General features: G+C 34.5%; 1 protein-coding gene across 3 annotated transcripts; it reads right to left on the bottom strand.

The window, feature by feature from the left end:
- Positions 1-2,111: 2,111 nt before the first annotated feature.
- Positions 2,112-12,975, bottom strand: LOC149943292 (glucose dehydrogenase [FAD, quinone]-like). Of its 3 annotated transcripts, none has more exons than XM_090178949.1 (12): positions 12,787-12,975; positions 8,097-8,194; positions 7,242-7,444; positions 6,380-6,569; positions 6,177-6,308; positions 5,953-6,074; positions 5,034-5,201; positions 4,690-4,828; positions 4,439-4,575; positions 3,924-4,098; positions 3,245-3,467; positions 2,112-2,465 (listed from the first exon to the last, which is right to left on the bottom strand). In XM_090178949.1, exons 2-12 carry the CDS (start codon positions 8,179-8,181, stop codon positions 2,297-2,299), a joined length of 1,743 nt encoding a protein of 580 aa, XP_090035075.1. In that variant the 5' UTR covers positions 8,182-8,194; positions 12,787-12,975; the 3' UTR covers positions 2,112-2,296. The 3 variants fall into 3 exon arrangements, with proteins under 3 accessions (XP_090035075.1, XP_090035074.1, XP_090035076.1); XM_090178948.1 differs by lacking the exon at positions 12,787-12,975 and adding an exon at positions 12,229-12,326; XM_090178950.1 differs by lacking the exons at positions 7,242-7,444; positions 8,097-8,194; positions 12,787-12,975 and adding an exon at positions 6,822-7,094.
- Between the last annotated feature and the right edge of the window lie 1,170 nt (positions 12,976-14,145).

Genomic DNA, 14,145 nt, shown 5'->3' with positions numbered 1-14,145 from the left:
AAACTGTAAAACCTTCGTTAGCACCCCCTTAAAATTGTGACCTCCACCCCCCCCCCCCCTGCGAAAAGAAATCCTGGTTACGCCCTTGACTTACCAATTATCACATTAAAAAGCAGTAAAATAAAAGATTATTTATTTATATTATTTCATAGATTTAATTTATTTTTATTAAGAGGGGTGTTTTTGAATAGAAGAATAAGAATGAGACTGTGCTGTGATACAAATTCGCAAACCCACAACCAAGTGGTATGACGTTGAATATATCAAATAAATCATCTATATTAAGACAATATATTTTCTCCAACGTTCATTAAAAGTATACTTTTAGATCGTACGATTTGTTTTCTATAATCCAAAAGTGATCTTAATATAGCAGGTGATCTTTATGAGAAAAACGTTTTATTAAGATCACTTTAAAAGTGTTAGATCACATGAAATTCGTTCAAAATCACTTGTAGATCATTTTTAGGCTTTAAAATGATCTTAAAATGTATTTTGCTGTTCTTAAAGTGGATTCGAATTTGCAGTGTAATGGTCGGGAGCGATGAGGAGCGCTCTCATGGTTTCTGTTTAAAATGATTGTAAATAATCAAGAGAGATAGATTCCCATTCGAAAGTATAGGAGCCTGGGAGGGCGTAATAGCATAACGGGCCGGCGGAGTTCAGTGGTTTTAAAACTCTGAAACCATGGTGGAAACCATGTCTAAAAATAAGCTTATTTTGGTTTATCTACTTTATTACCATGATAATTTATCTATTCCAACCATGTATTAACTATTTCGTAGTTTAGTCACTGTAAAGTTATTTTACGATGCGACGCGTTTTTCCTTTCTTATTAAAGTTATTAAGTTTATATAATAAGTTTGGTTATTATGGAAGAAATAAGGAAACTTTAGTATCTTTCGCTTGTATCGAAGGTGTGCACATAATTAGAAAACCAATTGGGTTAAAGCTAAACGACTAAGATTATGCTTCATCGGTTACCTTACTAACCTAGCATGATCATAATCCAAAAAAGGTTTATACAATGACGGATACTTCGTGATTTAAAATTATCTTTCTCAAACTGTTTGATATAAACTAATTTTTTTATTTAATTGGTCTCGACAATTTGCCTCTAAGTTTTATCGAGGGTATAGGGTTCAAAATTTTAATTTATCTTCTAAATCCCGCTATCAACACCTTATCAACAACCTGTATCAGCCGTGATGTGGAACATGAATTCAACCAAGGTTTTTCTTAACCAAATTTTAACGAAATGTTTGGTTAGTATTGAGGATGGTGGAATCCATCTTACTTTCATAAAATGAATCGCAGTTTTCAAAATTTTTTGGTAGATTGCCGTTATATTCAGATTTAACCCCAGGTCTTATAGACATACCCACATATTGAACGTGCTTGGTCCATTAAAAACGTCAGTTGGGTTTTTATGATGTTGAATCCGAAGCTTACAGTATAAGGTCACGCACATCAAACAATCGAAATAATTTATAAGGATTAATCGGAAATATATTCTATAGTCTAAAGTATTAATTTGAAAAAACCTGAATTACCTCAACAATCGAACTCCAAAGTAGTATCTTCACTTTTAAAGTTTTTCTGAGAATAAATGGGTGAAAGTTATATTTACATTTTTATTCTAGTAATACACTCATTAATCAGTATGGTACCTAAAATGTTAAAATTAACCCAAAACAATTTTAAAAGTTTCTAATATTTTTAAGGTAGTTTATTTTTATTACATATCGGTAAAAACTTGAGAAAACCACCTTGTATATTTTCTATATCTTTCGATATTCAGTAAACGATACTATGCTCAAAGTCGCAAGTCAGTAAAGTTTTGAAAACCAGTGCACTAATAGTAACACTTAAAGATAATATAATGGTGAAAACGAATTTAACGAAATGAACGTGGCTCGATTTGAACAACTAAAAGTATCTTTTAGCTCCGTGTGCCTTTTTTCTGATTCCCACATATATCATCATGGTTACCAAATTAACGTGTTTCTCTAAGTTGAAAGAGTGGACGAAAAATTAACGGGATTCACTTATATAATTTATACCTGGAGAACAATATTTGTGCACGCTTGGCTAGGTAAATAAAAAATACCTTTTGACAAACGCCCGATAAATTTTATTATCAAGTTTCAATTATGTATTTAAGTTAAATCATATCACATCAGTAGAGATATGATTTTACTGTATAACGAGAAATTCATACATATACTGAAGAAGAAGCTAATGCATTCCTGGTAAAATACTACCAGACATCGATATCGATCACACTTAACGCAACCTACAGCTCGTCATCATGTTTATTTTTTGACTGAGTTTCGTAATACGTTTCTTTGATCAAGTCTGCGGCTTTTTCTCCAACCATGATTGCAGCTGCGTTCGTGTGACCAGTTATCATGCTGGGCATCACTGAGGTGTCAACGACTCTCAAGCCTTGAATTCCTTTCACTCTGGAAATAAAATAAACAAAAAAGTCATAGTCACCATTTTTTACACAAATGAAAGATAATAATTATTAAGATAAAAATTAGTATAATAATCAGCTAGGCTAGTACCCAAGGCACCACCCTAGGCAAAGACATCTAGCGACTTTAAATAAAAAACGATTAGAAAACTTGGTTGCATTGTTACAAGTGCGTTCAAACAACAAAGAGGGTTCTGACGTCCCTCGAAAATAGGTAGAGGGAACTTGTAGGAGTATAGTCTGACAGTCAATATAATGGCAGATTAGATTAAACCACTCTAAATAATATATTAATTAAATAATCATCAGTTAGGCTAACACCCGAGGCGCCTCCTTAGGACCAAATCATCTAGCGTTTTTTATTGCCTTCATCCCAGGTGGCTGGGAAGCACTACGAAGCAGGCTGATAGCAAGCCCTCTTTGCGACGCGAGCCAACAGCTTCCTAAATTTACTATTACCCTTAGACTCGCAGTTATGGTTGACGCAGTAGGAGAATAATTACTCACACTTCCAAAATAAAAAACAACAACAAAAATGTTAATAATTGGCTAAGCTAATACGAAAGGAACCACAGGCCTAAGTCAACTAGTAACTTCAGTTTGGTGGCAAGCTTTTCGAGCCACAAGAGTCAACAGCTTCTTACACATACTACACCACAGCGAGATAGCTAACCACTTTACCACCCCACTTGATATCGACGAATGGAAGTATACAATTTAGGATTGTTGCTTGAAATCAAGTATGTTTTATATGTCATACTGCACCTGAGTTTCGGGTCAACCACTGTATCTGGGCTTTCAGGGTCTCCCATTTTGGCAGTTCCAAGCGAGTGATAAACCGTGGTCGAAGTCAATTTAGCAACACATTCCAAATACTGATCTGAGCTGGGCTGATACGACTCACAACCGGGAATTGGATGATCAATTGGCTTTGCTCCGAAGCGTTTCAAAGGCCCTGATTCGGCAAGTTCAGTGGCTATCCTCAAACCTATTTATATTAAAAATTAAGAGGACACGTTTAGGATATTGGGAAACATCTTATTTGTAATGGTAAAAAGCAATACCGTTAACGTTTCTAAAACCAAAGTGTTCTAAAGAAAAAAGAAAAGGAACTGGGAATGTAGTTGTCATTCTAGTTTGTTATTGGTTTAGTAGATCTTGTTGATTCAATTGAACCTTTATGGCATTACATTGAACATGTTGTTGTCCTCGTTTTTACTAATATAAATGAGCTTTATTCAATTATATCCTATTTCTGTTTTTAAATTTAAGAATTTGATTGTCCCCGGAGGAATTTTACATTTTTGTTCAGGCAAAACTATCTTTCGAAATTAGGTTGCTGGTACTTTTTGAACGGAGGGTCAAATATATATTTGAAGTATACCATTGCCTAACCGATAATGCATTTTAAATATTCCTTATTAAGTAAAATCGTTTTAATAACCTTCAACGAGAGTTTTTAAGTCATCTTTGTTGCTAAGAAAAGGCATGTTGATAAGTGGTTTGTCCTCTGGATTGGCGCTTCTCAACGCAACGTTACCAACAGACAAAGGACGCATTACTATGGGCAAGATGGAGAACGCATCACGTTCGACGTACTGCCCCAAAAAGCCTTTAACCTGAAAAGTATATACATGTATAAATTTATAGATTTGCAATAGGTTAATAATAAAATATTGAAAGAAAACCCAAAATATAAAAATTAAATTAAAGCTTCGTACAGATCAAAAGTTGGTAAACCCTCATACCAGATTTATTCACAAAGAAGGCCCAAGGTTCAGTTTAAAAAAATACATAATTTCTCTGTTATAACTAAGAAAAACAATTATTTTGTAACTTTTTTATAGTTCAAGGACTTTATACACTAACCGTGTTCTAAGGTTTTGCTAAAGAGAAGTATCTTTACAATTTTAAAATAATTACTGATTTAAGGGTTTTGTAACATTTTAAACGAACTACCTCAGCATTGTGATGAGGGAAACTCAACATAGCAGACACAATAACCAATTCTACGTCAGGAAGGTCTTCAGGCCCATCGGCATATTTTGTCCTCACGAAGCCAATGGTTTCAACACCACCACACGAAGTCCAAGATCCTGTGCAAAATTACAAAATTAATATTTTATTCATAATAACAATGATGGGAGCAAATTTATGTGAAATACACTACAATAGTCCCGGATAAAGTTTTTATTTTTTTCATTACTAACCGGTTCCAGGGGTGCTGTTCTCTTTTAGAATCCGAGACAAAACTAAGCCGTCTGGAGTGTCGATGGTGTAGTGAACTCCCCAAGAAATAACGTGATCTTGCAAGTTCCGACCAACTGGCAAATCCGCTATCACATCAATCTAAGTACAAATGGTCAATTAAAAGTAAATTGGTATGACGATATTGGTTAGCAAGAAAACATTCAGAGCTCTGAATTTTATAAACATTATTATTAAGAGGGATTTATAAGTATAATACGTTAGCATCACTGGATTTAAATCGAATATTCCTAATAAAAACAGGTGTTTAAATTCAGACTCTCAAAAGATTCCTTCGTAGTCGTACGCCTAGGTCACGAAGATGTGCCTTGGGTCCGATTCCGGACAACATGAGAAGTTGAGGAGTATTGATTGCTCCAGCAGACACGATAACTTCTCTCCTGGCTTTAACATGACGGATTTCTCCGTCAACTTTATAGAAAACGCCACGAGCTACTTTGTCCTGGATATCGATCTAGAAAAAATAGAGCAATGTTAATAACTAAAAAAAATATTACGTTTTTAGAATTGTGATTTGTAAGCGTAGTCATCTAGCGACTAGTTACATAAATGTGTGTTTCATGATTTTAATATTTCAAACAGGAATATTCAACTCTATAATAACCCTTTGGTTGCATCTTCAGTAGCGAAAGGCGGAGCCTATTTTCGCACCAACACCTGCGACCAATAAAACGAGGCGGAATGCCCGCAACTTATTTCACTGGGAAAAGGATTGCTTGATAGCCTCTCACTCGATTCTCTACTGCTTATATTTTCATTATTATTTTCTATTTAAAAAAAATTTATATAAAAAAATTTAAAAATATCTTAAGCCTAGTGGCGAGAAAATAAAGGTTTTTAAATACAAATAAACACGTTTTACAAAAATTAATATTAAGAATGTAAAGGCGAGCATTCTTCCATCACTAAGCCATAATTATAACAAACCGTGTCGACTTTTTGCATAATGTTTCGGTACTCTGATTATAGAACAATACGGTTGAAAGCTATTTGAAAGGAGATAAAATCTCCGACGACCGTTCCATTTAAGTAAAATTTTTATTATCAAAACAACGAGAGCAATATTTTCGTTGTAATTTTAAATAAGGTATCAAAAGTATTCTTTTTATATATCTTTACCAGTTGTCGTAGTGAATTCCAGTTAAATATTCATGTTTTCACTTTGTAGAAACATAGGTCAATTAGATCAAATACGTTTTACTTACTTTCGTGACTAAAGCGTTTGTAATGACATGAAAGTTTTTCCTTTGGTATGCTTGACGAAGAAACGCTTTTTCGGTACTGCATCGAAATCCGTCCCTGGTTGTAGTTTGAATTGGAGTGAACCCTGTAAGCAAAGTAATAACGATAACATAGGTCAGAGAGAACCATTCCGCGAATTATTTAGTCCATTTCAATTAATTATGCAAAATGTACCGTATTCGCTTACCCAATTGTTTTCTTCCATTAATATCTATTGTTGGATATCCCAACACTTTTCCACCTTCTAAATACGCGTTTACAAGTTTCGATTGGTAAACTGGGGAAGAAACCGTTAACTCCCCATTCTTGCCATGAAACTCTATAATTACAAAACGTTATTATTAAGTTCCTCATAATATAATATATACATTTTAATACACATTTACATACCTGGTTCAATGTTTTCGGTGATTCTGATATCTTCCGATTTTTTGAAGTAGGGCAAAACGTCGTCGTAACTCCATCCGGTCGCTCCGTTCGCGGCCCAGTCGTCAAAGTCCTTCCGGTTCCCTCTGGCGTACACCATGTAGTTCAAAATACTGGAACCTCCTAGCACTTTCCCACGTGGGTAAAAACATTTCTAAAACAAAGCAGTTCATTTAGTCAGTCATAAATATAGCCTAATTTTCAATTTCATATCATTTTTAATTTGTTATTATCAGTATGAAAAATATGTAACATAAAACCAGTAAAGCAAAAATATTGCTTTCATCAATCGGAAACATCAAGTACAAAGAATGTATTTATTTATACTTATGGAAAACGACTATATTGAGTAGATTTTTTAACATTGCTCGGAATAGACCTCATGTTAGAAGAGTAAGCTCCTTACCAATAAAAACTAAATCTCTGGTTCTGTGAAGCATGCGTCTTTCAACCCAATTGTGGTACACGCTGGTGACTTTTCTTTTCACTCTCATGTCGTATGAAATTTCAGCCATAACACCCACTCAAAGTGTCCTACAAAGCTATTCTTCTTATGCGTAAATAAATAGGTGCTTCATAGTACGAAGGTAAAATATTTTTGCGTTAAGAGTTGTCCGTATAAAATCATAAGGAAATTGCAACAATTAAAACGGAATCGAAGGTTGAATAAACACATTTAGAGATATTCAAATCTATTCAGTAGCTTACCAAATCAAGTCGGACTACAAGCTAAGCGTATATTATACATTTGTAAATAGTGATAAATTTGTTTTTAAACATGTAAACATAAACCTGGAAGAGCTTTTTTAAATTATTGATGTCTCACTTTATTCAGGAATCCTTGGCAAGCGAATTCTTGAGCTTCAGTTGTGTAGTTCCAATCTTCGGCCGTTTCTTGCAGATCGAGTGCCAAAAGTGGGATTTCTGCTTTTTCGGAAGGCTTTCCACCGGCTTCAATCAAAAGCACTTTGGCTGTTTCTATTTCCGAGAGCCTAGTTGCCAAAGGAGCTCCAGCAGAACCTGCTCCAACTGAAAAAGTCACTGTTGGTTAAAACCTGCTTGTCACAACCAGAGGTGGATCGGCTACATGGGCAGGAGAGGAAAGTTCCCCGGGGCCATAGTCAAATTTGGTTTGGGGTTTCGTAGCTTTACTTAGGTGGCTAAGAACCCTGGGGTGAATCCATAAGGGTAACGGGTTGAGTTGGTGCTAGTTTGAACGACCATTTAGGAGTTCGTTAAGGTTTTGCTAGCAAATGAATAAAATGAATAATAGTTTTTCTCATTTACAACATTATGTTTAGTTTACTTAAGTTAAATAATAAATTAATTGTCTTAATTTTGAATTAATTATAGTTAAGGGTGGTATGATTACTTTTTACATAATTCTCGTGGTGGGGGGGGGGGGTTCCAATGTTTATTCTTCGTAACGCGGAGAGTGGTTGTCGAAACAGATCATTTTTTGCTTAAAGGTATTTGTGAACAACCCTATACTTCATTTTACAAATTTTATTTTATTTCTGAAAAGAAAAGATTGAAGTAATTTGAAAAGCTTTTTCACCAAGTATTTCTTAATTAAAAATATATTTCAATTGTATACGCATAATATCATTATGTGAAATTTACCGGTTCCAAAGCTGTAAGCATTAAAATTAAATAACCGAAAATGAATACTAGTGCTTACCGACAATGTAGTCGTAGTCGTCTTCAGCGTATCCATAAGAAAATGTCAGTCCAATCAGAAAGAAAACCGTCCTTAAGTACAACATTCTTCAGCCGCAGCTAAAAACAAAAACTTGATAAAACCGAATTTAATCAAACATATTTAACTTGATTATAGCTCTTTCTTTTCTTTATACTCTTATTTCACGTGTTTTCGAATTCAAGTAACCATTTACGAACGATATCAGATCTTATCTTTAAAGTAATTATTAATGTGAATTATATTTTAAAAAGGACGGAGTTCGAAGGACCTGTTTTGGAAATTAAATGAGGATCAAATCTTGTTAAAATGAATTTCTCGACTAGTAAGCAGTATCAAAAAAATAAAGGTAATATTTTAGCACAAGTAAGCGCGCGTGTTTCGAGATACCATCCAATTACCACCACTAGTAACTCTAAAGAGCCTCTTAAGGAATTCCGAACGTGGCTGCTGCATACTCTTAAACGCGCCTCCCTAATCACCCGCCATTACCGTATAGTCTACGGGGAGGGTGATTAAATTTCCGCGGTAGAGCGTTGCCTGTGCGATAATGGCGGCGCCCAGTAAAAGTTTCTAAAGAGAGTGTATAATTTAAAAATTAATATAAACTTGATTTGTTTAATATCAGGGGTTTATCAAGTAAGAAGTATTCAACTGCCTTTGGTCGTAGTCGAACCAATTCAGGCGCACTACGTCATTTAAACTGTAGTGCTCGAATTGAGAGTTGACGCAATTCTTGTCAATTTAATAATTAAGTAAAAATCCACACGTTACCATGGCGCTACCTAACGTGCATTAACTAAAGTAAATAGGCGCTAAAAAATGGAAGGCAGCCTTTAATTTAAAATTTAAAATTAAAGGGAATATAACTCCAGGTTTATGGTGTGGAACAACAACGTTTGCACCTCTGGCCGCTCTTGCCTTTGGCTTTAAAAATGTTTGATGCCCCTGTACAGGGAATTTTGGAAAATTGAATGGGTCTTCCATAAAGATTGCTTTGCAGGTTATATTCCCTTAAGAAGTCAGAGTAACTTTCACGCTTTGAAGATAATATTACCTGAACGCCTTCTTAATGGAAGTCCCCATCACAATTAAAGCAAGAATTCACAAAATAGCCCCAGAGCTATCTGAAGCGATATAATGGAGCGACCAATTTTGGAGGTGTTGGGTATACAATTAAAATGTTTCAAAATGGCGCCCCTCCCTCATAAAGAATTACTAAAATTCTATTGAACGAAAAATCAGAATTATCAATGGTTGAAATAAATATAGGAGTGTTTTGGCGACCCCTTACATGATAGCCTGCTGGGCACCCGGTTAAATATTAACCCCTTAACCAGGTCGGTACACCTCTGTGGTGTTCCACACCAAATACCCAAGGAACTACTCCCAGATTTTACCCACAAAATATAGAATCGCGCCGCCATTGCTGCTCAGTATGGCCGCCATTCTCGCTCACTTAGCAGCGATTGTAGGTGGTGATATTGGGTATAAGCCTAGCTGATTATGGATTATTAATCCCTCCCATATTCCTACAGGCGTCTGCTTCTTCCTTTTAAGTATGAAGACGCGATGGTTTTCTTCCATTTAAATATTAGAGAGAAAACCCGGATAATATTTTAAAACAAACTTTACAATAATATCGCGATTTCTTATGTTTGTGTTAGTATTCCTTTTGTAACATTGTTTTATTTTGGGGGGGGGGTTAATACTTAATTCACGTAGATCACCTTAAAAACAAACAAGTTGGCAAGCCAAAATATACCTCTCCTCGGAAGAATTGTCCCTAGTTATATTAATTTCTCGAGATGACCCTTAAAGATATATCTCCGCAATTCAGAGTTATTTACTTAAAACGTTATCCCGGTTCAATCCCGCCTGGTATAACATTTTAATTATAGTAACATTAATTGAGACGAAACAACAGAGTTTAATTTATTCAGAATATTATAAAATAAGTATTCACACAGTGAGTTAGACGTACTAAACAACAACAAAAATAACCAATAGAAAAATATAAAAGAATATTCAAAAAAGAAACAAGTTAATCCAAATACTTTGAAATCAAGATTATGTAAACCCAAATACCGAAAGTTGAAAACAATATGTGAAAGGAAAAACGAAAAACATCTTACCGTTAGCAATACACGGCTTACAACGTACAGTAAATGACCGTAGACGGAATAGTTAGGGTCCTTATACATAAACAAAATTGATGAACTACATTAAACATCTCCGTCGAGAAAACGTTTAAAATAAATTACGAAGTAATGACGACCCAGTTAAAAGCCAGACCAACATAAATGTAAGAGCACGATGCATACCACTCGAAATTTTCTTCGTACATGAACTATTACGCTTGAAAACTAAATACGCTAAACATACAATAGATAAAAATATACGACTGAAAGAAACTAACTAGGTGAACCACCCACGGGTTCTACCCTTTAACGATCCTATCTGCTGACTGCGCTAAAACAAGATTTGACCTTTACATTTTCATACGTAAAAAAATTAAACTTTAAAAACTATTAATATACTCTTCCGCTTAAGCAGCTGAGCTTATAATATTCATTGAGCCGTAACATGTATCGGTGGTTCTGTGGTAGAACACTCGCCTGTTATGCAGGAGGGCTCGGGTTCAAATCCCGCCCTGTGCGTTCGCAAATTGATACTAAGACGAATACCGTTAACAATTGGTGGAAACCCTGCCATTTGGACGTAGAGAGGTTTATCGTAACCCGCAGCACTCGGCCCGTCCCAAAAGTCAACAAGAAGAAGTTGGAGAGAAAACACTCATACAGAGAAAACGCAAACACAACCATCTCAACACCCGCCATAACACAAACTCATCATTCCCACACTACACCTAAACATTACAATAACAAAATTTCCAATAAAACTGAGTTGCAACCGCCGCGACGGTGAACGTTAACGAAGAAATGACAACCCAACCCAACCGCAAATTTATCCGTTAACGTTCACCGTCACGCGGTGGTCTTGCCAACCTTTAAACTGCAAACATGGTTTTTCGCAACACAGACACACAGACAGACACGGTGATAGTAATACCCCTCCTAGGGGACTTGTCGCCTCGGAGAGGTAAAAATGAACATCTGAACTCGCCAATTAGGTAAAATTTTACGAATTCAATGGTTCTTTTATCGCTGTAAATTGTTGCAAGTCTATAAACAGGATTAGTCCGGAGCAACCGAAAATCTGACATCCTTTTATTCATTGCTAAAAAACTATAGTATAATTTTGTTTTCAGAGAATAATTACACAAGGAAATTTATTTCAATTTTAAAAAGCGTTATTAAACATCTTTGGAATGGAAATGAATTTCAATGTGTAATTCTTCTATGAAGAAGTTTTAATAATATCCCCTTGTTAAATATTTTTCACTTTCAACGATTACGCATACGCCGTCAACAATCGAATACCCCATTCGCAATGAAATGCTAATAATAATGACTTTACAAAGGAATTTTACAAATTAAATTACAGTGGTAAGCGCTTCCTAAAATCCATTAGTGACATTAAATGAGAGTTGGAAAGTGAACGAATGAAGCCTTTGATATAGCGCTTTACACATTTTATGAGTCACATTAAAAAAAAAATTTATTGGATATATGTTTCAATCATTTGTCTTTTCATGTAAGTACCGGGTTTTTTTGTAATAAACTGTAGTTCGTTTCTCCACTCCACAATAGATATTTTATGTTTCACGTACTTAAAGATTATATTTCTATTTTTTTTTTAATTTGACATCTACCAAATTTTACAGGGAGCGTCTCCCAGTTAAATCTCGTTAATATTCCCAGGAAATATAATTCTATGATCAGAGTAAAATTTTCTTTTTGGTATTATGGAAATAAGAGCAAAATTAAACAATATTAAAAACCAAATCTAACTTCATTGCATTTTCTTTAGAATACGTGGTTTAACCTCTATATCCAGCTTCCTGAAGAAACTTTGAAATCTATCGAATATATTTTTATATTTTTCATATATTTCAAAATTAACCGTTCAGTCCACCATCTTAAATATTTATGTAATTAAATTTCTCAAAATTTTACAAAGCTAAAAACTAATTTAAAAACTGGTGCCTCACTTTGTACTTGTCAAAAAGCATCAATTACTTCAGTTCCACAGAAAGGTAATGGTTGATGTACTTTTCCAAATAGTACGAATTAATCGAAGAATTACAGCCACATCAAGTTCAAGGGAGGCGTTTCAATTAATAGATGCAAAAAGATATTTTATATCATTGCAAGCAGTTTGAAGGCATAAGGTTACTAATACGTAAACAATAGAGATAAAGAACAATCTTATCATACAATAATTTAAAAAAAACATAAGCGTTTATCGTCCGTGATTACTAAACTCGAGACTATGAAAGTCCCCTCAGCCCAGAAACGACAGCCGTACAATATATCGACAGCATTTTTCATGTACACGGAATTTTAAGCCTACTTTTTCATTCAAAATAATGTTTATTTTTCCCCATTTTTTAGATGAGTTAAAAACCGGTATAGCTAAGAAGATATTGCAAATGTAAAGTTGGCAATTTTATCTACATATGTAGTAAAAACATTATATTAAATACGCAACTAGAAAGGTAATGCGCTTTTTTTCACCCTCTATCTGCATTAAATATTTGAATTATTACCTCTTTTATCCTTGAAATTATTTTTTAAATAGTAGAAACGCAGGTATATTTCATATAAATGCAGTGCCAACAGGTTCACTCTTAACACTTGACCATTTCATATGTCTTTATCCGTCTCGACAGCAAATTAAGAGTTGATAGAATAACTCAGTTTTAAGTCATTTAGTTTTGTTGTGAGTTACTACTAGTTAAAAGAAATAGACAATAACTGATTCAACATATAAGTACTTGGACGTTTGGATTCTCGATAAGCCGAACTTGACGCACCACGATAATGATTCGCGCAAATCCCACTCAAGAACGTGTTATTTGATAAGCCACTGTCAAAAGTATTTTCCCAGACGCTTGCTACTCAACCTTAACAATTATTTCTTTCAATCACATTTGTTTCTCCGTGCAATCCTCAGGAATAGCACAGCCATTTATTTAGTCAATAAACCAATATATTCGAAATTCGATTGGTTAATTGCCCGCGGAGCGCTGATTAAAGTGATATTTATATGTAGATATAATTTAAATGTTGGATAAACTTATAATTTTCAGTTCTAAAATAATTGACAATCATCTCGAAAACAGTGATAATCTTATCTTTAAGCTCACCCCATGTTTAAAAAGATAGCATACTAGAACAAAAAGAATTCTTGTACAGGGGCAAAAGTGACTTATGTCGCTTTTGACAGGGGTCATTCCACAAAGAATTGGGCAACAAGGGTACCATGGGTCAACGGATTTTAATGAAAATTGACAGTAATGTTACTATAGCTATACGAATAGCGAATATAAAGTGTTTTCTAAAAATATGAAGTAGTTATTTTTTATGTCGAAATGTATGACACCCCAGAAAAATTGAATTCGTAAAAGACCATTTCGGTACCCCTTTACAACTTATTGAATAAATTCCTCAATTGTTATGTCAACTTGTCAAAACTCGCATCAAGTATGTAATGTAGGCTGACTAAAACGGTTGGCTACTCCGATTTAACGTAAATAGTATAGTTCGTAAAGTATAGAGTTATATACGCAAAACAAATAATTGAGGGGGGTGCCATTTTGGGTCCATTTATGGAAACTGTCCGACAGTTGTTATTGTAGTACGCAATGAGACCTTTCCAAAAACACATTATTTTATTAGAGTATTTTATTATGTATTACTAAAAAAATATTTGAATTGTTCCTACAAATTTGAAAACAAAATCCTGAATTTTTGATAGATGGAGCCGCACTGGCTCCATCTATCAAAAATTCAGGATTTTGTTTTCCTTGTTGCACGCGCACATTCTTCGGTTGATGTTATGCCATAATTTTATTTTTGTGATCCAGTAGTGAAAATGGCTGACATAACTGATTATCCAGTATGCT

This window comes from Leiobunum rupestre, chromosome 6 (assembly GCF_980474605.1).
Source record: "Leiobunum rupestre chromosome 6, qqLeiRupe1.1.hap1, whole genome shotgun sequence".
NCBI classification, from domain to species: Eukaryota; Metazoa; Arthropoda; class Arachnida; order Opiliones; family Sclerosomatidae; genus Leiobunum; species Leiobunum rupestre.
This window is presented reverse-complemented; position numbering and strand designations above follow the sequence as displayed.